Here is a 26,981-nt window from a genome sequence, read left to right as displayed (position 1 = left end):
CAATCATTTGATCTTATTATTGTTTGTCAACATTTATTTAAATCCTAACCGGCCTTGAAACTGGTTCATTATAGTAACCAACTTTGAAAATGATTTTCGTGATCAGCTTTGAAATCAGTTCATTATAGTACGTTCATGACTATATAATATGTTCATTATTGCCCCATGCACCACGAATTAGAGTATGTTTATGAGGGGGAGTGAGGATAAAACCCATGATACATGACCATACTAAAATCCGTGAAACATGGTCCACAACCTTGAAAATGATTTTGTGATGATTGAATTATATTCTGGATCATTTTTCATAACATCTATTTTTCTGAATCAACCATATTGAATCAAACATAGATTAGAAAATTATTAGGTCATGCTCATATTCTGAACTGACCATTTTCATGCACTCACTTATCATATTGTTTTATTGAAATCGATTATACATTCATATGATAGATTATTCTGATCATGATACATTGAATTAAAAATTCTGAAAATTATAATCATCTCTTGTCTTGTTTATGATGCATTTTTATATATGCTGTTTGACAATGATTGTTTTAATTCATATAAAATCCTCCTGAATATATAATACATATAAAATATTTCTGAATATAAAATACATATTAATGCCATGATCAAAATCTCCCTGATTAATATTCATAAAAGTCAAAACATGGATTGATCATATTATTATGAATCCTCATTCCTTATGGATTATTTGATTCAGATGTCGAAAATCAACAATCTTGAGTTTGCCGCCCTCAATCTCTCCGGAGATAATTACCTCCAATGGGCACTTGATACCAAGATCCTCTTGAGGTCCAAAAACCTTGGTGATACTATCACTGAAGGCACTGAACCATCAGTCAAGAATAAATACGAGGCAATTGTTATCATTCGCCATCACTTTGCTGAAGGTCTTAAAGATCAATATCTCACTATTGAGGATCCTCTGGAACTTTGGACAGAGTTGAAAACCAGATATGATCATCAGAAAACTGTGATCTTGCCAAAGGCCCTCTATGATTGGAGGATCCTAAGGATCCAAAAATATAAGTCTGTGGAAGAGTATAACTCGGTTTTATTCAAGATAGTCTCTAAGTTGAAATTGTGTGGAGAGACTATCACTGATGCTGACATGTTGGAGAAGACATTCTCTACATTCCACACCAGCAATGTTGTGCTTCAGCGACAATACCGAGAAAAGAGTTTCTCCACATATGCTGCTCTGATCTCTTGTTTGTTGCTAGCTGAGCAAAACAATGAGTTACTCATGATGAATAGTGAGCTGAGGCCACCTGGTGCTGAAGCATTGCCTGAGGCATATGCGGCAATAGAGCCAAAAGATGAGACTCCAAGAGAGTCATACCATGGTCATATGAGGGGCCGTGGAAGATGGCAAGAACATAACCGTGGGTTTCAACCACGAGGTCGTGGGTCTCAACCATGAGGCCGTGGATTCCAACCACGAGACCATCTTGGTCGCAGCCGAGGCCGAGGCTATAGCCGAGGTCATCAAGCTAGCCGTGGGTATAAGTCCGACTTCAAAACCCATGGCTCGACCAAATCTCCTTGCTATCGTTGTGGGATGACCAATCATTGGGCTAACCGATGCAAAACTCCCCAACATCTTGTTAAACTCTACCATGAGAGCATAAAGGGAAAGAACCCTGTGGCAAATTGGATCCATCAAGATGATGAGAAAGATTTCGACCATGAGAATGATGACCTTCTTGGATTTGAGACTTCGGATTGCCTTAAAGAGGCCAATTAAGATTTCGACATCATGTTGCTTTTGTCTTTGCACTTTTGCATTTTTGCTTTGGCTTTATGTATTTGTTTCCTATGTTCTATGACTTTGGCAATTCTATCTATGAAATAAAATTTTATTTTATATATATGCCTTATATAAGTTAAACTTATTAAGAACAATAAAACAAAACCATTAAGACATCCTTTCACCTAAGTAATATCTAAGGTGTTGACTCTTGTCTATTTTCAGAAGTGAAAGAAGGCAAGAACCTGCTAGTAGTGGATAGTGGATCAAGTCACACTATATTAAAAGACAAAAGATATTTTGTTAACCTCACCTTAAAGAATGCCAATATCAAAACTATAGCATGCACGGCCAGCCTTATTGAAGGCCATGGCTTGGCTCACTTAATAATGCCTAATGGCACTCATCTAGAAATTTCTGATCCATTATATTCTCCTAAATCAAAGAAAAATTTGTTAAGTTTCAAAGACATTCGAATGAATGATCTACATGTTGAAACTAGGGGCGAGGGAAAGAAAGAATTCCTTTTGATTTATAATAATGCCCAAGGCCATAAGAAAGTCCTAGAGACTATCCCTGCTATATCTATGGGCTTCTATTGTGCCAATATAAAAATGGTTGAGGCTAATGTCACAATGACTAATGAGTTCAAAGAAGCCTTTAAACAATGGCATGAAAGGCTCGGCCATCCTGGTTTATCCATGATGCACAAAATAATTTTGAACTCAACTGGCCATTCCTTGAAAGAAAGGAATATTATCCCTAAGAGCCTTACATGTATTCCATGCTCACAAGGGAAATTAATAATAAGGCCATCACCTGTAAAGGTGGTTAAAGAAACATTGAACTTTCTGGAAAGGATACAAGGTGATATATGTGGACCAATACACCCACCTTGTGGGACATTTCGATATTTCATGGTCCTTATTGACGCATCGACCAGATGGTCGCATGTTTGTCTATTATCAACTAGAAACTTGGAACTTGCAAAATTATTGGCCCAGATCATAAGACTGCGAGCCCACTTTCCAGATTTTCCACTAAAGACTATACGTCTTGACAATGCAAGTGAATTCAGTTCCCAAGCTTTTAATGATTACTGTATGTCCATGGGGGTAAGTGTGGAACACTCCGTGGCACATGTACATCCACAGAACGGATTGGCCGAATCCTTCATTAAATAGATCCAGTTGATTGCTCGACCATTACTCATGAGGTCGAAGCTACCAGTATCAGTTTTGGGACATGCAGTTTTACATGCTGCTGAATTGATACGCATAAGGCCATCCAGTGAACATAAATATTCTCCATCCCAATTACTCTCGGGTCATGAGCCAGACGTGTCCCATATCAAAACATTTGGATGTTCTGTGTATGTTCCTATTGCACCACCACAGAGAACAAAAATGGGACCTCAAAGGAGGATGGGAATATATGTTGGATTTGATTCTCCAACCATTATTAAATATCTTGAGCCTACTACTGGAGATTTATTTAAGGCCAGATATGCTGATTGTCATTTTGATGAATCAGAGTACCCAACATTAGGGGGAGAAAATAACAAGCTGGGCAAAGAAATAATATGGAATCAAACATCCTTATCATGGCAAGATCCTCGGACTCAATCATGTGATTTAGAGGTCCAGAAAATAATTCATATGCAAAAGCTAGCTAATCAATTGCCTGATTCCTTTGCTGACCCGAAAAGAGTGACTAAGTCCTATATACCGGCTTGTAATGCACCAATAAGTATTGATGTCCAAGATGGACACAATCAAGTGGCTACAGAGTCTAAAGCACGTCTTAAGCGTGGTAGACCAATTGGTTCCAAAGATAAAAGACCTCGGAAATTAAAGAAAGGTGCAAAAGAAACCGAGGTCATAGATTGTCCATACAAGGCCGAAATGGCCATGCCTAAGGTACCAACCAATGAGACTCGGGACGCCGAGCCTCATGGTACTGAAGGCATTGATAATGATGAGATCTCAATTAACTATTTTATGTCTGGGACAAAATGGAACCGGAAAGATGTCGACATCGATGATATATTTACATATAATGTAGCCCTTGATATGATGGACTTAAATGAGGATCATGAACCCACGTCTATACTAGAGTGCACTCAAAGATCAGATTGGCTTAAATGGAAAGAAGCCATAAACGTGGAGTAAGAATCATTAAAGAAAAGGAATATCTTTAGATCGATTATCCGGACACCTTATAATGTTAAACCAGTGGGATATAAGTGAGTATTTGTGAGGAAGAGAAATGAACATGGTGAAATTGTAAGATACAAAGTACGGCTTGTAGCACAAGGATTCTCACAAATACCAGGCATCGATTATGTGGAGATATACTCCCCTGTGGTGGATGCAACTACATTTCGCTTTTTAATAAGTCTGGCCATCAAAGAAAATTTGGATATGCGGTTAATGAATGTTGTAACTGCATACCTTTATGGTCCACTGGATAATGAAATATATATGAGATTACCAGAGGGTATTGAGCTTAAAGCTAACAAAGGTTCTTGAGAAGAACACTGCATAAGGCTGAACAAATCCTTATATGGACTTAAGCAAAGTGGTCGAATGTGGTACAATTGCTTAAGCGAATACCTTGCCAAAGAAGGCTATAAGAACGACCCTATCAGTCCATGTATCTTTATAAAGAATTTTGCAAACAATGGATTTGTTATCATAGCAGTGTATGTTGATGATTTGAACATCATTGGAACCTCTGGGGAAATCGCCCAAACAGTTGAATGTCTCAAGAAAGAGTTTGAAATGAAAGACCTAGGTAAAACTAAAGTCTGTTTGGGGTTACAACTTGAGTACATAAAAGGAGGAATCCTTGTGCATCAAAAGAAATATATAGAAAAGGTACTCAAGAGATTTAACATGGACCATGCTCACCCATTGACCAGGCCAATGGTTGTGAGGTCCCTTGGGGTGGACACTGACCGATTCGGTCCTAAAAAGGACGATGAGGATGTCCTGGGTCCTAAAGTGCCTTACCTCAGTGCCATAGGAGCGTTAATGTATTTGGCTAGCCACACTAGACCAGATATATGTTTTGCCGTGAACCTCCTAGCTCGTTTTAGTTCATGTCCGACCCAAAGACACTGGAACGGAATTAAACATATCCTACGTTACCTACAAGGAACTAAGGATTTGGGTCTATTTTATACCAATGAAACCAAAGATGGTTTAGTAGGCTTTGCCGATGCAGGCTACTTATCTGATCCACACCATGCTCGGTCCCAAACCGGCTATGTGTTCACTCATGGTGGTACTGCAATATCATGGCGTTCTATGAAACAAACCATAGCAGCCACTTCATCTAATCACTCGGAAATCTTAGCCATGCATGAGGCAAGTCGTGAGTGTGTATGGTTGAGGTCTATGACCCAACACATCCGATCAGATAGTGGTATGGTCGAGGACAATGGTCTAACCATCATATATGAGGACAATGTGGCCTGCATTGCTCAACTCAAAGATGGGTATATCAAGGGTGACCGAACCAAACATATTCTACCCAAGTTCTTTTTCACCCATGAGTTGCAGAAAGCTAAGGAGGTCAATGTCGTTCAGATCCGGTCTAGTGAGAACTCAGCCGACCTCTTCACCAAGTCACTTCCCACCAGCACATTCAGGAAGCTCACGCAGCAGATTGGCATGCGTAAACTCAAGGACCTTCAGTGATGTCCAAATCAGGGGGAGTAATGTGTGTTGTACTCTTTTTCCTTTTTTTTTTTTGTCAACGTTTTTATTTCATAATCTCAAAACAGAGTACTTGAAGAACAAAGTTTGGGTAAATCACCCTTTGCAAAATAAACAGTGCATAGATTAGAAGAACATGATAACGGAGTGATGAAAGTGACAAGGTTCCCAATGATGGAAAAACCTGTGATTTCAATCAAATCCAACCCTAAGCGCAGGGCAAAGACGGTAGAGTCCGAAAGACAATGAAGTCTTGAGTTTCCTGATGATAATGTTGAGAGAAGAGCTTTCTGCAGTGTAGCTTTGACGCCTAGAGCAGAAATCACAATCCATATTCTCTTCGAGAAGGCAGAGTGCTGTGAGGCAAACCACCATCGCCAAATAGCCAAGCAAAGGCTTGTAACATCCTCAATAAGAGGTAAAGGTCCATTCAAGAACATCATAACATCTTGATTCCAGAGACACATGGATCTCCTTCTTGCGAAAGCTTGAAGCAATGGAACTTGGATCCAGCAACATGAAATCCATGTTTCAGATGAAGGATCTTCTTTGTCTGAAGCCTGCACATAGCAGCAGGGAGCTGCACTCCAAAGGGTTGCACTGTGGTAATAGCTGCATTCAGAAAACAAACCACCTCCTGTATTTCACCATTCGAAGTCCAGTCCTCGAGACCTTGAACTGATGAGCAATAGAGGAAAGTAAGTTTGCAATCAGCTATCAGTAACCCTAAAAACCCTGCAACTAATATCTCAACCCATGCTTCTGCATCTGAGCAGAGAAACATGAGCGAGAACCTGGTAGAAGCACAGAGAAACCATGGCATCGGAGCTTCCGGTTCTTTCCGTTGGAGAGAAGTTATGACAAACGGCGAGATCTGGCGGAGGAAAGCGCAAACTAGGAGAGTCGGTGGAGGGTCAGGGGGAACTGGAGGGACATGAGGAACCACCGGCATCATCACGTCGAGATCCGGATCTGGTGGCTCAGGCGGCAGGGGAGAAGAACCAGATGAATCAACTGTAGGAGACTCCATTGACAGAGAAAAAGAAAAGCTTAGAGATGGAAATGAAAAGCGAGACTGTCCTCAATCCAGAGGTAAACGAAAGGTAGAAGGTCTTTTCAGGTAGAGGTAAGAGAGATATTCTTTTCGTCCTAGTTTGAAAAGGAGGGGTTTCCTCTGATGAGAGAACTCAAAAACAAAATCTCCATGACTGGATCTACCGATTGGCCGAAGGAAATCCTGATATGCTGATATTAGGTCATCAGAGATGATTACAGCGACAGTGTTTTAAAAAACTGAGATGTATGTACTCTTTTTCCTTAACTATGGTTTTATTCCAATGGGTTTTCCTAGTAAAGTTTTAATGAGGCAACGTTAGCACATTACAAGCCCGATATGGTTATGACATCCAAGGGGGAGTGTTATAATCCATACTATGGATTGTGTGGATTGCCCATAACCAAGACCAAGGAGGTTTACATCCGACCCGTCTATCCGACCCGTCTACATTCCGTCACACCGGTCCGTCTACATTCCGTCCAAGACTAGTCAAGATGAAGACTCATTCAACCGGAGCATTTACGAGCTTTGACCAAGTCTTGATATTGTAATGAATGTAGTCAATATGTATTCAATGTGTAGATTCTCCTTTGATGTAAACTCTTGTATGATCCCAATATATATGAGTGGCAAGAGCTAATGAGAAAGACACAACTTTCATAGCAATCACTTCTCTCATATTATAACATATAACTATTTATTTAAGAATACAACTAAAAGTTTTGATTTTGATTTGAAGATCTAAAAATACTTAGAATATTCTAAAAAATAAATATCATAGTGATCATTTTTCATTCATATATGTAATTATCCATAACACAATTACTTTTTTTTCTCTTGTTATTTTGTACATTTTCCGAAGAAAACCCATTATTACCAAGACGTGTTTAGTTAGTTTTGTTGTTACATTCCAATAACCTTACAGTACTGTTTTAGGATCAGTGTCGCCTGATCTAATATAACTGTAATGCCTCCGACAGCTTCTGTCAGTGCATCTCTGCATCTGTTCACTCGGTCCATGGACTCTATCACATGGACTCTATCACATTATGTTAATTTTCCGATGCCAAAATACTTAATTTGTTAACACTGAAATCATTACATAATATTTTTCTATAGTTTAACCTCACTCACATAATATTACAAATCATTTTTTCTTCGGTCATTAAATTTTCCATTACTTTCACTTTAATCATGTTTAACCTTAATATTATTTATGGATGTGTGACTAAAAAAATATGTATAATATTTGGTGACATAAATAGCCAAATCAGTTTTTGTAAGCCTTTCAACATATATTACCATGTAATACAAACCAAAATCTTACAATCACCCCATTTCACCAAATTTAAAGTTCTTGTTAAAAGTGTTACCTATGTTAGTGTAAACCCACATAAAATTCCACACTCGTCTGAATTTTGTTATGTTTCCATTTTAAAGTCTCACTAGATCATGACTCGCGCGACCGCGCGGATTCCATTTTTGTTTTAACATATAATCCATATTCTATAGTAGTTAATATAATTTGGAGTTTGTCTAATTTTATATTGTGTAGTTTTAAATAATTTTGAGTATGTCCAATTCAATACTGTGTAGTTTAATATAATTGTGAGTTTCTCTGCTTCGTAGTATAGATGTAAAGGTGAAAACAATAATCTAAATATTAACCAATAAAATTTAGACTAACATAACTGAAGTCTTTCTTAGGATATTAATAAAATAGTTATAATTTATACAATAGACAAATAAAAATATTTATGCAAAAAACCAACAAAGATTAACCGTGCTAATATATAAATGTTTTATATTTGGTTAAATAATTTAAACGAAACTGTACTAATCCAAAAAAATAGTTTCAATTTGTTTTTATTAATAAAATAGTATTTTGAATATATATGTTAAAAGTTCAATAAGAAAATGATTAATGTGTTTTTTTATAAAGTTAAATGCTTACAATGTTTCTGTTTTATACTTATTCACAATATAAATATTATGGCCCATAAAGTAAAATTTTATTGTAAATATCCATGTTTTGATATGTAATTAATAAGCCGTAACAACAATTGTACAGGAAAAAATGAAAGATGTTATATCTTATTGTCCTTTTCTTTGCTATATAGATACGGAAATATATTCTAGTTATTGCATATCTAAGGCAAATCCGTCCCTTTAAATTATAGAATGTTCTATGTTATACTTATATTATTTGAGTATCAAGAAATATATATATTCTGATATCTATATCCAGCAATTTAAAATCTAAATATTAATCAATAACTGGCTAATGACTTGTTAATGACTTCCAGTCGACTAAAGAGGATGTATAATATAATGCAAAAAAATTATAGCTGTTTACGAATAGATGTATAATACAATGTCCACAAGTATAATATAATGTATAAAAAATATAGTTGTTTACGAACAGATGTATAATATAATGTCCAGAAGTATGATATAATGTATAATGTATACAAAAATTATAGTTGTTTACGAACAGATGTATAATATAATGTATAAAAATTATAGTTGTTTACGAACAAATTTTAAATTTGTACTCGCATTTGATGTATAATAATAAAAAGAATGGATTTTTTTTTGTTTACGAATAGATGTATAATATAATGTATAGTGTCAATAGAGTTAAATTATTATACATCGAGTGTAAGATGTCACATAGTTGGTTGATATATAGTTATTTAAGGAAATATTTAAATGAAAGGTTAAGGTATGAATAATAATGTGATGTCCAATTTAAAAATCCACCTAGAAGAAGTTGTAATGTTTCTGTTTTAATAAGATAGATTTTCCTTAACAATGGACCCCCACAATCGTTTACTCGGACTGTGGGCCCCACAATTTGGCCAACGGTCGATTCATTCATGTTTAGAGGTTCAAAATACTTGTTTGCTAATCCTAAAATCACAAAATAATCATTTTCCGTATTTTTTCTTCACTTCTATGATATCGTGAAATTTTTCGATAATTCACTCATTCTTCCACTAATCTAGTTCAAACATTCTTAACCCGAAATTCTTTTATGTGTGACACAAAGATAAGTTTAATTTTTAGTGACATATATAGTCAAATCATTTCTTATAAAATTTTCAACATACACTACTATATACCAAAACTTGATATTACAATCACCCCAATTGTAATGAACTTAAAAGTGGCCCGCCTATTTTTTCCTTGCTTAGCCCACCAAAGATTCAAAACAATGTGTATAGTTGTATATGCATATATATTTTATCTAGCCACATTTTATCATCACTGATATCACTTTTTTTGCATGGAGGAGAGGAATTATCTTCATCCCACAAACAAGGCATAGCCGGATAGCCCTGTCCACACCACCGAAGTCATTGCAAAGCTACACTCTTTCAATTTATTTATTTGTGAATACTCTTTTGGCTCGATCTCCCATCTGATCGATCGTATTAAAAAATAAGAGACCACCAACATGTTCCTCTTGTCAAAACGAAGCCATAGCCATTGATCGCCTTGCAAACAGAGCCTTAACACGCCCGCATTCCCAAAGAGAAGTCTCACCAGAAACATTGTCCTCACCGTTGCCACCTTCGTTGTAAGTTACTCTGGTCAGTTACTTAGTGACACTAGAACGAGTCAAATCACTGACTTGACGCGTCAAATAACGACATGCTCAAATAAACCTTAAGTCCTCTCAAATAAGAGGATCATTGTAGTACTTAAGGATCAAATCCACACGGGCTAGAATCACACAATAGATTATCAGTTTCGAGCAAAGCTAAAAAATAGAAAAACAAATAAAACAAAGAATTGAAACAAATCGGTTTTTTGAAGATGAGAAGGCATCATATTTAGAGAAATCAAACGGGATATTCAAAACTCCAATCAATAGGTGCCGAGGGTTTGTTAAAAAAAAAATTCTAGAACTCGAATTTCAATAGTAAGTTAGCCATCTCTTAGTGCAAAAAACTATAGTGCCTAATTTTATTAAAAACCAACTCTCATGGCGGATTCAATGATTTAGACAAGCATTATATCAGATTCATTATTGTTCAACTAAATTCCTAGACTAACTCTCTTTTCGAATAAATATCTAGTCCAACAGGAATAGGTTCAAGTACTGATTACAGTCTTGTGTCTCTTGATCCTCCAAGTGGCTCCATAATCTCCAAACTGTTCCACTACATACATGACCCTGTGAATACTCTAGAACAGACGTGCAGAAAGTAATAAAGACTCTGAAACTGGACTTATATCATACTTAAAATCCATAAAAACCAAGGTATATCACCTCTCATGAAAAAATCCTTGTACTTGTCAAAAGCATTCTAAGAGACAAATCGAGTAGACAAACCTTGAAGAGAATCACGCTCCATACAAGTTCTGCGGAACCAAAGGATGATTGATTCGTAATAGATTATCCAGAGTTTCATGAGAAAAGGTGATAGAGTTCGTCGTTGGTTTATGAGAGCGAGCAGTTGAGATGAGACACTCAAATGTCAGATCGTTTTTAATACTCATGCAGGAGGCTTGATCGACACACTGGACAACATTATTGAAAAATTGTGCCTTTCGATAGGGCCATTGTAACACCCACAACTGTCTTAGGCATAGCTCGACCGACCGGACAACAATAAAACAAGAATATGTCCAATAAGCCTACTCATAGCAAGGTTTAGAGATGACATAGGCTAATCAGCCATCCAACAATCAAACAAGAACATGACTGTTCATCCAGCCCATGACCTGGTCTGAGAAGTGTTACATGATGGGTTAGGGACAATCCAGCCAGAGACATAACTTATTCCGTAACGTAGACCAGTTCATCCACTAACACTTCTACCTCTAGAGTTCTGTTAGTCCGGACTAGTCAATTATCATAGCTACCCTCAACAATGTGGATTCATGATTATGTAGCAGTATTGTGTATTGCGATCAGTTCTTTAGATTTTGTGTCTGGTGCTGAGGTGCATAATACCAGATAGGCTTTGTATCTAGATTGGACCAATAGCGAGAGACAAGCCTCAAAGATCAGGAAGATCTAACCACCTGTGAAGGGTGAATGCTTGGTTTACTTGATTGCTTTATTTTCGTACATCATATTTTTAAAGATATTTGACCTTTGTTGCTTGATGATTGATGCATATATGGGGAATGGTTTATATATTAGGGAACCTTGACTCACTGAGCAAATTATTTTTCAACAGACTTTTTGTTTTGCATGTAACTATAGGGGTACCTTAGGTTGCAAACATGCATTGTTGGTGGCATAGTGATTATGCCCTTTTGCAAACCAATATGTATTGTGTTATGAATGTATTACAATTACAGGCTTATATATATATCGTTTATATGTATTTGATACATATGTATTAGATGAATAATAAAGGTTTGTGAAAGTGTTTTGGTTTCAATATGATATTAGTCCTTGTCCAGGACGAACCAACAAACTGTTTCAAAATCGGGTTACAAAGATTTAACATGGAACCGATAGGATATCCGTTCTTGGATATTTTACCTTAAAGATTTATTTAGGAATATATGTAGAATTTGGGGTCTGCAATATTAATTATATATATGGTATTTACACAATGTATATGATTTTAAATACGATGAATTTTTTGGGAGGAGCTGGGACATTCAACAGGCTATTGTCACTAAAATCAATGTAACATCCATGTTTGTGGTATATCGCAGAATAAGTTAAAAGATTTTTAAAAATTTATTTTGTTTCCTATGAAAACAAAGTGCATATATTTTTTTTGTCAACCATCCAAAAAGAACATCTGAGTTAAGAGTATTTAAGCTAAAGTACTGTAAGGATGGGTAATATATCGTGAAATGATTAGCATTATCCTGTGACTGTAGCCAAAACACATTCAAAGAATCATCTCCAAGCCTACCGGTATGTTGTCTTCTTTGTTTTTATTAGTTTGGACCAAATCTCATCTTCTCCATTTTTTTATTTCTGGTCCACATAATAAACCCAAAAGTTTTCACATCTTTCCCTATAAAAAGGAGGTTATAGAGGCAGCCTCCTATATTTTTTCCACAAAAAAAAAACACAGCTGAGCTCTATCAAATTGTTGACATGGCATCTCCTTCTTTTAAATCTTGTTGTTATTATTCTTTCCTTCTTCTTTCTCTTTTCCTCTTCTCAATATGGTCGCTATATAAGGAGGTATCTATAGTTTATTGTCATCGTGTAGTCATCTACTTTGGAGTATTCTCGTGCTCGTGGAGACGAATGCAAGCCATTGGATATCCACAACTAACCAATCTCTCTTATTGTCTAGATATGTTTTGTCTTCCTTCTAAATCTAATCACCGGTGAGGTAAGGAACCGTAGTTCTCCCTTTTTCATTTCATTCTTCTCTTTTATCTTAGATCTCTTATCTAAGATGTTTTGGTTGTAGCATCAATCCTTTATGTTGTAGATCTGGTTCAAAGAAAACCTTATGTTGTAGATTGGCTTCTCCCTCCCTTATGTTCATAAACACTTTTGGGTTTTATAGTGTGATTCAGATTAATCTGAGTATTTTGTATGAGATTGAAGTGATTAAGAGATTAGAGAGAATAAGAACAAGAGAGAGACTAGAGAGAGACTCAAAACTCCATTAAAAATATTACAATGAGGGTTTACAAGGTTTTAAAGAGATTACAAGACTGTCTAGGTTCAATGTATCTAAACTTTATCCTGTTTCTTCTTTTCTGGGCGAGTATTGTAGCTACAGTCTCAAGTCTGGTGTATAACCTCTCAAGTCTGACAATCCTTTATAAAGTCTTATAAATCCTTATAACCCTCTAGTTTAATTCTCAAGTCTGGCACCTCATCTCAACACTCCCCCTCAAACTTGACCATGTGAAACAAGTCAAGTTTGGAAAGTCATGAAGACCTCCCTCATTAAAAACCTCACCAAGAAAACCCATTGCGACAAAACTTGATGAGGGAAAAAGAGTGGAGACTTCATGATCAAGGGGATCAGCTCCTAGGAGTAAGGTCAATGAGTCCAAGCCTAGAGTGTATGGACTCCATTGTCTTCAATCTCGCTGCTTTAGTAAACACATCTGCTAATTGATCCTCACTCCTTGTATAACATGGCAGTATCACTCCTAGGATAATCATCCACCTCACCTTGTGGCAATCTACTTCAATGTGCTTTGTTCTCTCATGAAACACTGAGTTGGAGGCAATATGAATTGCTGCCTGATTGTCACAGTGCATTGTCATAGGAGTGGTCTGCTCAATCTCCATATGCTTCAAGATACCCTTGATCCATACCAACTCGTTTGTCAGCTTCAACATGGCCCTGTACTCAGCCTCAGCACTTGAACAGGAAATCACTTTCTGCTTCTTACTCTTCCATGTAACCAGGTTCCCTCCAATGAAAGTGCAATACCATGTGGTAGACCTTCTGTCTACTCTATCTCCTGCCTAATCTGCATCACAATACCCAACCACTTCTGTATTGCCATTGCAACCCATCCAAACTCCTTGTCCAGATGTGCCACTCAAATACCTCAGTATTCTATCAACCATCTTCCAGTGATGGTTCTTTGGCGTATGCATGTGCTGACTCACTTGGTTCACAGCAAAACATATATCTGGTCTTGTGATGGTCAAGTAGATCAACTTACCCACCATCCTTCTATACAGCTTAGGATCCTCAAACAACTTGTTCTCTTCAATCTCCCCCTCACGCATGACCTTATATCCCTCCTCAAGAGGTGTCTTGGCAATCTTTCCTCCAAGCACATCAGTCTCCTTCAGCATATCCATAGTATACTTCCTTTGAGACATAAACAAGCCCTCCTTGGATCTGCATATCTCAATCCCCAAGAAATACTTCATCTCTCCCAAGTCTTTGATGTCAAACACAGACTTGAGAAAGTCTTTTGTGGCTTGGATCCCAACCTTATCACTCCCTGTGATAATCAGATCGTCTACATACACCAAGATAACAATGATCCCTGATGGTCCTGTCAGAGTGAAGAGGGTGTGATCTAGTTCAGACTTCCTGAACCCTCTCCCATTGAGAGTTGTACTTAGCTTGATGTACCAAGCTCTAGGAGATTGCTTCAGCCCATATATCGCTTTCTTCAATCTTAAAACATTTCCTGGCTTTACTAGATGTTCAAGACCAGGAGGTGGAAGCATGTATACCTCATCTTCTAGCTCACCTTGTAGAAAAGCATTCTTTAACCATTTGCCACAAATCCCACTCTAGGTTTGTTGCAATGGATAACACAATTCGAACTATATGCAGCTTGGCAACTGGCGCAAAGGTGTCAATATAATCCTCTCCATATGTCTGAGTGAACCCTCTTGCCACCAATCTGGTCTTCCTCCTATCTATCTTTCCATTTGGCAAGTACTTGATAGTAAAGATCCATCTGCTGGAAACTGCTCTCTTTCCCTTTGGTAGCTCACTCTCATACCATGTATCATTTCTGATCATAGCATTAGATTCATCGGCTACAGAATCTCTCCACTCTTGTATCTCCATAGCTTCTTCATAGGACCTTGGCACATAGCTCTCATCTAAACTAATCATGAATGCGTAATGCTCTTCAGGGAACTCAGCAAAGGAACACACGGCTTGAGAAGGATGCTCCACAATCTGGGCATTGTAGTACACTTTCTTGTTTACCCACTTGGAAGGATACCTTTGCCTTGTGCTTCTTCTTAAGACTGGCGCTTGAACCTCTTGAGCTGGTTCCGGTTGCACCTCCTCTTGTTCTTCTTCTCCTTGAGTCTGAACTTCTCCTTCAGGTTCATGACTCTCTTCTCCTACTCCATCTTGATCATGTTTACCTGATCCTTGATCTCCTTGACCTCCAGCTTCAGGTTCATGTTCATTACCCCCCTCATGATCAAGATGAGTTGGTTCTTCAGCTCCATATTGTTCTTGCACTCCAGGTTCAGTTCCATTCCCCCTCTCATGGTCAAGAGGGATTTCTCTGCTAGCTTCTTCAGCTTGATCAGTAGGTGTTCTTCTTGGCACCTGATCTTGAGACATGTTTATCCCAAGTTTTTCCATCAAAATCTTCAGAGTGTTTGCCCTTCCTGGTGATGCTTGAGACTGATCCTCCAAGTCTTCCCACTTTTCTTTCTCATAATACCCTGTAGACTCCACAAGCTTCACTTCTCTTGATACCAGCACCCTCCTTGTGTCTGGATCATAACACTTGTAATCCTTCTGGGTTATAGAGTATCCAATAAACATGGCTTTAGTACTCTTCTCCTCCAGCTTATTTCTCCGCTCTCCTGGAACCCAGAAATAGCACACACACCCAAAGACTCTTAGATGATCAATACTTGGCTTGTTCTTGTTCAACACTTCAAATGGAGAAAGATCCTTCAAGATCTGAGTTGGTACTCGGTTGATGAGATAGCAGGCAGTCTGAACAACATCACTCCAGAAGCGTTTTGGGACTTTAGCATGGAACATCATAGATCTTGCTACCTCCATCAAGTGCCTATTCTTCCTCTCAGCTACCCCATTCTACTGTGGTGTGTAAGGACAGCTTGTCTGTTGCACAATCCCATGCTTTGCTAGATGACTCTTAAAGGCATTACTTGTGTACTCTCCTCCATTATCAGATCTTAGAACCTTCACAGTAGCATTGTATTGATTAGCAACATATGCTTGGAAGTTTATAAAGACATCTAGAACTCTATCTTTAGAAGGAAGCATTGTGACCCAAGTATATTTAGATTTCTCATCAATAAACGTCACAAAATACTTCTGACTATCTCTAGACATGCAGGGAGCTGTCCATACATCTGAATGAACCAGGTCAAAGCAATGCTCATATATTGTCTCAGATCTAGAAAAGACAGTTCTACAATGCTTTCCTAAGATGCAAGCCTCACACTCTAAGTGATTGAATGACAATTTAGGTAAAATCAGTTCAATTGCACGAGTATGAGGATGTCTCAATCTAGCATGCCAAGTACTACTATCAACTCCATCAATAGCACTACTCAAGCAAACAGAATCAAAGGGTTTAGGATTCTTAGTCATTTGGAGATGGTAGAGCTGATTCTTACTGTCTCCCCTGCCAATGATTCTTCCAGTCTTCAAATCTTGGAACTCAACTTCATTTGGTCTGAATACCACTTGACAATCCAGATCAACGGTAGCTTTCTTTACTGATATCAGATTTGAAGTGAATTGAGGCAGATAGAAAGCTGCTGAGTTCTTTTCAAATAACTTGAGATTTCCTACTCCTTCTATTGGGATCTTATCTCCATTAGCTATCATCACACTCCCTGTTGCAGCCTTGACCTCACTAATCAGACTCCTATCACTGATCATATGATGACTTGCTCCAGAATCAATGATGACGGGTTTGGTTGTGGATGCTAAGGCAGGAGCTCCTTGACTCCGGGTCGTAGCCAAAGCATACACATACTTAACAAACTCATCCCATTCCTTCTTTGTGATACGATCATCTGCTCTTTTGGTCTCTTGCTTCCTTACCACCATACTTTCCTCACATGAGCTCCCAATGTAGGCAGAGTAAGAACACTCTCCCTTCACCACCTTTTGCGCAGCTTCCTTGATCATTTTCAAGCTCATCTTATCACTTAGATGACCTGATTCCTTGCCTCTTCTCCAAGTCTTTCTCATCATGAACCATCCCTTGGAGAGCTTTCTTAATCTTCTTCTTCTAAAGCTAGTACCACCCCTCACTTGAGTTGATACCTTCCTTTTCTCATACACATCACAAGTGTATTGAACAAACTCACATATCTTAGCCACCAGAAAGTTAAAGACACAATCTTGTTCTTTTCTTTCTTGAATAGTTTCTGACCTTGCCATAAGCTCCAGCCACACTTCTCTCAGCCTTCCCACAAGATGAAAAATCTCATCCTTCCCTTGTTTATAGTTGCGGATCAACTCTTTGACCTCACACACCTTCACAAGTTTGAATTTTTCTTCATGAGCTGCTTCAATTCCACTCTTTATAGTGTTTTCTTGAGCAGCCTCATCTCCATCTTCCAGACTTCTTGTCTGACCTTCTTCCATGACCATTTCCATTAAAGGTCCTTCCTTTACATGGCCACACCACAACCCACAACTCTCAAGAGTTGTTCTAGCCCATTTGGACCAACTTTCATCAATCTCCTCTTCATGCCTTGTTGTTGTATCAGATCTTAGCTCCATCTTTGTATTGAATAGTAGGTGCCAGATCTGACCTCCAAAACCTCCAAAAATAAACACCAACAGAAACAATCTTGAGTTTTTCAAAGATCTAGCTCTTGAAAACCCTCAAAAACACTCAAGAACACTCAGATTTAAAAAAAAATCACACCCAGATTTTTAGAGAACCAGGCTCTGATACCATAAACACTTTTGGGTTTTATAGTGTGATTCAGATTAATCTGAGTATTTTGTATGAGATTGAAGTGATTAAGAGATTAGAGAGAATAAGAACAAGAGAGAGACTAGAGAGAGACTCAAAACTCCATTAAAAATATTACAATGAGGGTTTACAAGGTTTTAAAGAGATTACAAGACTGTCTAGGTTCAATGTATCTAAACCTTATCATGTTTCTTCTTTTCTGGGCGAGTACTGTAGCTACAGTCTGGTGTATAACCTCTCAAGTCTGGTGTCTAACTTCTCAAGTCTGGCAATCCTTTATAAAGTCTTATAAATCCTTATAACCCTCTAGTTTAATTCTCAAGTCTGACACCTCATCTCAACAGTTCAAAGATCTAAGGCCAATGTGAGAACTGATATGATCGCTTTTTCCTTCTTTCTTTCTCGCTTCATAGTGGGAGTTTCTATAAGGAATTCATTCCTATTTGTTATCTATAACTATACACATAGTTGTTTGATAAGTGAACTATATCACATATATGCACACATGTATATTTCTTTGTAATGTGAGAATACCTAAATTTACTCATTGGTTGCTAAAACAAGAAATGATAGTGTATTTGATATAGGAAAGGTTTAAGGCCAATGTGTGTCAGTCCAACGTAAAGGAGGTACGTATATCTCGGGTGTTGCATTATATCATATTGGATCATGTGTATATTACATGAGGTGGCATGATTCATTGCCGGACCTGGCATGTGTCTTGCCTAGTATAGAACGGATCACCTGGAGACAGCGTATTGTGGTGGTGTAACCCTGTGCATGTGGTTGGCGGATTACATGGGATAGGAGTATAGGACACGCAAGCCGAGTGAAGGGGCATAAAGGTCCATTAGATTTGGGCGATCAAGGCTTTACAATTAACGTTAGTAGTTTAAGATAATTCTGACACAAAAATAAATCAAAATGCTATATCATAAAACAAGATACAAATAATAATGTTTTAAGTACAGTTCAACGTTTATAAAGACTCTCACTATGAATGATGCAAGCAACGACAGACACAGTATAGACAAACATGTAAACATAGATGACAGACAGTCATGACGATGACGCTTTACTCCGATAGATCGCAGTTATGTTTACAACTCAACTGAAAATCAAATGCATTTATCAAATGGTTACTTACAATGATGAAGATAACTCAGGCCCCCGAAAATAGTCTGGAGTATTGAAAGCAAAATAGCTGCCAAAACAGCTAAAGATGATAGAAGAGTCCAAGGAGAATCAAAGTGAAGGTGCTTGAACCTTGCAAACTCCACATTCCATCTGTTTGAAGTGTAATTGTTGATCCCTTCGAACTCTTCTTTCAAGTAACTCTTACTCATGTCGAAGGCAACATCTTTGCAAATGACTTTGAAGAATTGAGAGAGATCACTCCCATTCCCAAAATAGTTATCTATTATTCCTTTCTCACTAAGATAGGTAGCATCTGCCTCTTCATTCATCAGACATCCCATGAAAACTACATAGCTGGTTATATTGTTAGAACACTTTGTAGATAACTGCTCAAAAGCAACACAGTTTAGCAAGAAGGAGCTGAAGAATTCATCGAACACTATTGGTGGTATGTGAAGCTCATTTCCGTTTAGTTTTATCTCCAGTATTGTTTTTTCCTGCGAGCTTCTGCTTGGGTCAGATGAATGATAATGAGAAGCCTTGAATTTTATCCCCTGGAGGCGAAGTCTCTTGGCTGAAAGAATCAGTCTCGAATCATCATAACGAGAATTTGACGGTGTTTTCTTAGGACTCTGAGAGGTACCATTTATGAAATTCTTACGAATCAGATCAAGCAAATGTTTTGCTTCAAGGTTCTGTGATTCTTCTTCCTCAGCCATTGAAAGGTTAAAGAACTTAAATGCAAGTCTCTCAAGATTTAGAGAACCAAGACAAGATAAATCTGATTCTTTGAAAAGAGTGTCGAGAAGAATTAGAGGGACCTGATTTTCCAAAAGCAGAATATCACTCCGGATGGTGGAGAGGATCCATGGCGTTGTCAGAATCGGATCATTTCGTGGCTTGGCAGATGCTTTATCCACTCTTGCTATTGAAAAGAACAACATGAGAATGAAACAACCATCGAGAAGCATCATTTTGAGGAACTCCGGTTTATTAACAAGTAGCTTCTCAGAGTAAGAGTTCCTGATAGCTGTCTCAATTTGCAATATTTTTCTGCCCAAAGTGTTCGTAGTGACACCATCTTTTGCCTCACCAAGGAAAAGTTTCAAATAACGATGTTTATGCTCCTCGAGCATTTGGAGATGCTCTTTCCCGTGATGGTAAGGACCTATTGACACTATCTCAGGTTCATAGCCCTTGTGATGGATCTTCTTCAGGCTTTGGGGAATCTTGAATATGCTACACGAACCTTCTTCGCCTTTTCTTTGAAATTTTGAAGACTCTGCACCAATATGAATGAGCATATTCATCTTTGCTAATATTTCTGGAAACTTCTCATCATCATCTTGGTAACTGATTTCTGGTTTGCTTGAACTCTCTGCTTCATCGATGATTTCTTGTTCGATAACTTTTTGCTTCGTTGAACTATTAGCTTTTTCAACATCTTTTTGGTTGCTTGTTTTTTTACCTTTTTCAATATCTTGTTCACTAAGGATCATGGCTCAGCTCCGGTATAGAATTTTTGAAATCTTGTTAGTTTGTTAGGAGTCTTGTGAAAAAGAGCTTTAGAGGTTTTTCAGGAAACAAAGGAAGGAAATTGATAGGTCAAGTGAATGCATAGATCGAGAGAGAGAAAAACGAAGTCTTTCGGGTTTATAAATCACCATGAAGAACCAAGTTGTACTAGGAGTGACGATAGACACTATAATGTTAGGTTGGAGAATAACTTCTCTGGGGTCGTCTACCATTTGGTTAGTTGGGAGTATATGGGCTTCAGAGAGTTAAGAGGTGGGTCATTAGAAATGTTGTAACAAAATTGCCATCATAATATATTTTTTAGAAAAATTTTGGGTTTATAATTTTTTTTTTTTTTTTACATCAAGTGGCTTTATAATTTGATTGGCCAAAACTGCAACATGACAAAGATGAGGTGTAGTGATAAGTCGAGTGTGACGTCAAAATCACTTTAGGACTCGTCCTCAAGGACATGCTGACATGGCAATTGGGAGGTTACCTAACAAAATCCGTCTTTGATTCAAATTATGGGTAATCCAATTCCAAATTTATTTGGTTTCTAATTCTGTATCACAAGATTATGTGTTTAAATTCTTACTTGAGTCATATTGTAAAGCTTGATGAATTATTCAAACATATAGGGTTTAGCTTTTTTACTTTTCATGCTTAAAGTTAAATTAAGCCTATCATTTGCAACATTTAGGTACCAAGGTACAATAAACCCAATGACCAACTCATACGTTGAGTCGTTGATATAAGTCTTGTTCTTTTCCTAGTCGCTGTGTCAGCGGCTAACGGCAAAATTTATAACTGTTTCTTGCTCATGTGTTTCAAGAGCGATGCCGGCAGCGGTAGTTTTGCCCATCAAAAGTGATCACAGTGATCATTATAACCACCGTTCCTTTTTATAGCATCAAGTAATCGTAGCGACATCTTATTTGTTTACTTAGGCAACAAAACCATCGTTCCTTTTATAAATTATAACCGCTGCTGCGGCGTTCACGGGACGAACAAGGCTTAAGTTTATAGTTTTTAGTTTTAACCGTTTATGGTTTAGAGTTAAAACGATCACAACAATCATTTGAAAGATTTAGTTAACTTGGCACGAAAACTCTATAGCCGACTCATATGTTAATATATGTTTTATTGTTTAAGGGCTATGATTTAGTCATATGGTTTAATGTATATGGATTAAGGTATAAGTTATATTGATCAGACTATATCGTTTAATAGTATGACTAGGATAAGACCAGCACCTTGCGCATGGTGAATTTTATGATAAATATTTAAAATATATATATATATATATTGACAAATGATGTCAAGTCAGCAATAATTCAGTTTTATTAGGGGTAAATATGTCGGTTTAACTACGGATTTAAGTTTGGTTTGCTTTATTAAGGTTTAAGAGAACTTTAACCAAAGTCAATTCAAATTAGTTTGGTTTGATTTGTGTTCGGTTTTGTTTCGGTTTGGTTTGTGCTCGATTCAATTTAATAAAGTTTGAGTAAAAGAGTGGGAAATCGTGAAAAAAAAACAGAGAGGCGGCCATTAGGGTTTTCAATCGCAGAGGTTGAAGAAGAAACGAGGCTAATTTGGTAATTTTGCTCATTAATGACAAATGAGCGAAAATCAGTAAAAAAAAATACTTTACACTCGAACCCGCGACCACCACTGTGTCTTTCTGAGGAGGACTAACCACTAGACCATGCAAACTCATTTGCAGTAATGTCACGTATAACTTATATATAACATAACACTTTTAAAAAATCATAAAATTAATCCCCGATTAATCGTCGATTAATCTCCGATCTTTTCATTAATCGCTAGGCCCAACCCGAGCGCACGGATAGTGCCTAGCGAATTTCCGAACATGGGTTATAGTTGACCAACAGTAGGCTTAAAATGACTTTTAAAGTTGATGATTTTTGTGGCCCAAATATAAATTATCAAATTTTTTGAATAAAAAGATTTTTTTTTGTAAAAATAAATATTGAATAAATAAAATATAGTTTTTATTATTTTCTTCAAATGAAAATTAAATAATTTTCATTATATTCTAAAATAATTAACATATCATTAGTTTAATAATTATTTATTAAAAAAATAATAAAGAATAATTATGTCAGTTTTGTAACTATTCATAGAGTTTGGATTATGTTTCATAATTTTATTGTCAAAGTTGATATAATTTGTCAAAAAATATATCAACTTTGGCAATAAAATTATGATACATAATCCAAACTCTATGAATAGTTACAAAACTGACATGAACAGTTCTATTTAAAGCAAGAAAGTGGGAGCATATGAAACATCAATATTGTATGTTTAGTGTATCATACCTTTGAAGTATTTGGAGCCTTTGGGGGATCTTGATTAACATTTTTGCTAGAACTTGGACGGTCAGGCTCCTGCAAAGGTCATCCATAATGCCAAAAAACCACAACATGAATTATATCCCTTATCGAAAGGGAAAAAATACCAATACGGACCTTTAAACATGTATATTTCAGACACCAAAAATGTATAGTCGGAACTAAGAATGTAAGGTTCATTTTTTCATCAAATGGCTGATCTTATTACTCAAGCATAAGATAGTCTGAAAAACTAGACCAGAACAGAATAACCAATGTAATACAAATCTTTGTGTAAGGATCTTGATATCTTAGCTAATGAATCAAATAAATCATTTGCAGAGACTAAGTTCTAAAAATTAAAATATGCTTCCCATATAGATTACTAGATTTTGACATGAACAATTCATATTTAAAGCAAGAAAGTGGGAGCATATGAAACATCAATATTGTATGTTTAGTGTATCATACCTTTAAATTAGTTAGAGCCTTGGGCAGATCTTGATTAACATTTTTGCTAGAACTTGGACGGTCAGGCTCCTGCAAAGGTCATTCATAAGGCCAAAAAGGCACAACATGAATTCTATCCCTTATCAAAAGGAAAAAACAATACCAATACGGACCTTTAAACATGTATATTTCGGATTTTAAACCCAAAAATGTATAGCTGGGACTAAGAATGTACAGTTTTTTTTTCATCAAACGACTGATCTATCACTCAAACTTGAGATAATATAGAGAATCAGACCGAAACAGAACAACAAATGTAATACAAGTCCCTGTGAAAATATTTTGTTATCTTAGCTAATGAATCAGATGAAACATTTTCGGAACGACAAATAAAAAACTCTGTGAATGTAAAGTTTTTTCAAAGAAATCTTTTCACTTTTGTTAGTACTATAATATATGTATGATATTCTGACAATTTATTTTTATTTGTTGATTATTACTAATTTTAGTATTTTTAGAGTTTTGACAAAAAAAAGTCTGTTGGAGAAACTCTGGTGCTCAGGTTAATTATTGGTATCTAGTTTTTTTTCTTTTTTGAAAATTTGATATCTAGTTCTTTACAAAAATAAGCATAACACGAAGACATGGAAGAGAACAGGGAGGAATTCTTATCTTTTTTTTTTTTTTCACACTAAATATAATTTTCATTACCAAGTGGATCAAACCACAACCATTACATCCCCAATACAGAATAAGACTCAATCATACCCATCAAAAGTCCCAAGGGACTAAAGGTTGCTTACACAAAAAAGGAAGAAAGCCACCTAGGGTAACCTCTAGCAACATATGATTGAGCAAAATTCTCAGCAACAGCACTTTTGGCAATCAAGTAGGCAGGAAGAATAGCCTTTCTTTTAACCAACAGGAGCTTCCACCGATCCAAAAAATGAAGGGAACTTTTGATTTTTAGCGCAACACCTTTAAAAGATGGCCAAGCGGGAGGTCGAAGAATAGCCCCTACAATTTCCCCTGACTCAACACCGAAAATAATCTTGTTTCTCCCCAGACTTCCCATGCTTTCTATAGCCCATAACCAGCCATTTGAATGGGCATCAATAGCATCAGTCACATTAGCAAAAGAGCATCTACTGTGCAGCAACACCTCTCCTCTATCATCTCTTAATATCCAAGACGCCCCGCTGACTAGAGTGTGCTTGCACCATTCAATGCCAATATCGCAACGCACCCACCCCACTTCCGGTGGTTCCCATTCCAGCACCCGACTGTTATCTATCAACTCCCCATGAGTTTCTACATCCTTTGAAAGAGTTTGGGCCATTAACCACTCATCACAGTCAGCCACAGCTTTGGAGACAATATCCCGGGTTTCAAAGATCTTACCCTCAAAGATATAGGTGTTTCTATTTTTCCACAATCTCCATAAAATCCAGGGGTATACCTTATACCTGTCACTTTCCTTAGCCTTTTTCATCAAGAAATCCATATTGAGGTAAATGGAAGACTCGTGAAAACCATTCTCTCGCGCTGGAAATTCAGCTTCTGCCCACACCCTCCTCGCCACATGACAAGTGAAGAAAATATGGTTAGCCGACTCCGGTTCATCACCACAGAACTGACATCGCATGTCAACTTTCATTCCTCTACTCGCTAAACCTTCTGCCACTGGGAGAGCCAGCGACAAACATTTCCATAAGAAGACTTTCAGTTTAGGTGGGATCTTGAGGAACCAGATCCTTTCCTTTAGTGGATTTAGGGATGGCAAGGCCTCTGCTTCCATCTTTGCCTGCGAGGATGATAAGTTATAGCCCATCCAATACCCTGACTTAGTCGAATAGGCTCCACTTTTGTTGTGCTTCCATACTTTGAAGTCCTCTTCTCCCACCGCAACTTTGATCTTGAGGATCAGCTTGACATCTGACGGGTAAAAGAGGTCATTTAGGGTACCAAGATCCCAATCCCCTGACTCTGGATTAAGGAGGGTAGATACCCGTAGATCTATGTCTATAACCCGGTTCTTCATGTCAGAGGTGCTCTCATTCTTAGCCCATCATTCAACCATGAAGACGCCCACACCAGCACTTTAGATCCCGAGCCAATCCTCTGCTCTAATCCTTTATCAAGCAGTTCTTTTCCAAACATAATGCTCCTCCATCCATAGGATGGCCTCGAACCTATAACTGCCTCATCAAAGGTCTTCCCATCAAAATAGCGACTTCTGAGGAACCTGGATAGGAGACATTCGGAGTCATTCAGAAGCTTCCAAGCCTGTTTTGCCAGTAGGGCTTGATTGAACAAGTGGATATCTTTGAACCCCATCCCTCCTAGCCTCTTAGGCAGACACATCTTCTCCCAACTGAGCCAGTGGATTTTCTTCTTATCTTCCACCGAGCTCCACCAATATGATGCCATAGCGCTCTTGATGTTATCACAAGTCGTTTTGGGGAGTTTAAAACAGCTCATGGCGTACACCGGCATTCCCATTGCAACCGATTTGAGCAAGACTTCCTTTCCTCCTTGGGAGAGAGTTCTAGAAAACCATGAAGAGAACCTCTTCTTCATGTTGTCCTTAATGAAGCTCAACATTTCCACTTTGGATCCACTAAAGCACTCAGGTAGTCCCAAGTAGGAGCTAGCACCTCCCGTGTTAGTGATCCCCAGCCTCTCGTGAATCTCTTTCTTGATCCCTTCCTCCACCTTCTCACCAAAAGTGATTGATGATTTATCCAAATTCACGACCTGGCCCGTCAATTCTCCATATCTTTTCAATATATCCTGCATCTGATTGCACTGCTGGATAGAAGCCTCCATCATGAAGAGACTATCGTCAGCGAATAGCAAATGGTGAACTGACGGTCCTCCCGGAGAAAAGCTAATGCCCTTAATCAAGCCTTCATTCTCTGCTTTGTTCATCATGTGCGTTAGACCTTCTGTGCATAGTACAAAGAGGAAGGGAGATAAGGGATCACCCTGCCTGAGTCCCCTCTCCGGTTCTACCAGGCCATATGGCTGACCATTCATGAGAACAGTGTATGTCACCGTGGAGATGCAAAAGAGCACTTGCTGCACCCATCTCTGATCGAACCCCATCGCCAGAAGCAGTACCTTGACGTACTCCCATTCGACTCTGTCGTACGCTTTGGACATGTCAGTTTTGATCGCTATGCACCTCTTGGAGATATCATTGTGGGTTCTCAGGCTGTGGACAGCTTCATGCGCGATCATGATATTATCTGAGATAAGCCGATCAGCAACAAACGCCGACTGATTTGGTGCGACCAGCTCCGGTAAGAATGGCTTCAATCTGGTCACAATGATTTTGGATACAATCTTATACATCACTGAACACAAACTAATGGGCCGCAGATCTTTCATTGTGACCGCTGGTATCGTTTTTGGAATCAGACAGAGTTGAGTAAAGTTCCACTGCATCGGGAAGACTCCATTTCTGAAAAAATCCTGCACCTCCATCGTAACTCTCTGACCCACAACATCCCAGTACCTTTGGAAAAACAATCCAGACATTCCATCAGCCCCCGGAGCACTTCCAGGCTTTATCGCAAAGGCAGCTCTTCTAACTTCTTCTCTAG

The 26,981-nt window shown here is 37.8% G+C and overlaps 3 protein-coding genes across 3 annotated transcripts; 1 reads left to right on the top strand and 2 right to left on the bottom strand.

Moving 5' to 3' along the window:
• Window positions 1-727: 727 nt before the first annotated feature.
• LOC108848469 (uncharacterized) lies at window positions 728-1,450 on the top strand. The gene has a single exon (XM_018621845.1). It carries the CDS (start codon window positions 728-730, stop codon window positions 1,448-1,450), a length of 723 nt encoding a protein of 240 aa, XP_018477347.1.
• Window positions 1,451-16,050: 14,600 nt separating this feature from the next.
• On the bottom strand, window positions 16,051-17,718 carry LOC130497618 (uncharacterized). The gene is made up of 2 exons (XM_056990558.1): window positions 16,818-17,718; window positions 16,051-16,700 (listed from the first exon to the last, which is right to left on the bottom strand). The coding sequence occupies exons 1-2, from the start codon at window positions 17,716-17,718 to the stop codon at window positions 16,051-16,053; spliced, it is 1,551 nt and encodes a 516-aa protein (XP_056846538.1).
• A 1,158-nt stretch (window positions 17,719-18,876) lies between these two features.
• Window positions 18,877-22,677, bottom strand: LOC108837796 (UPF0481 protein At3g47200-like). The gene has a single exon (XM_018610809.2). It carries the CDS (start codon window positions 20,551-20,553, stop codon window positions 19,057-19,059), a length of 1,497 nt encoding a protein of 498 aa, XP_018466311.2. The 5' UTR covers window positions 20,554-22,677; the 3' UTR covers window positions 18,877-19,056.
• Window positions 22,678-26,981: the final 4,304 nt, after the last annotated feature.

The sequence above is a fragment of the Raphanus sativus genome, chromosome 1 (assembly GCF_000801105.2).
Source record: "Raphanus sativus cultivar WK10039 chromosome 1, ASM80110v3, whole genome shotgun sequence".
Taxonomy (NCBI): domain Eukaryota; kingdom Viridiplantae; phylum Streptophyta; class Magnoliopsida; order Brassicales; family Brassicaceae; genus Raphanus; species Raphanus sativus.
Note: the sequence above shows the minus strand (reverse complement) of the source record. Positions and strands in the feature narration are given on the sequence as shown.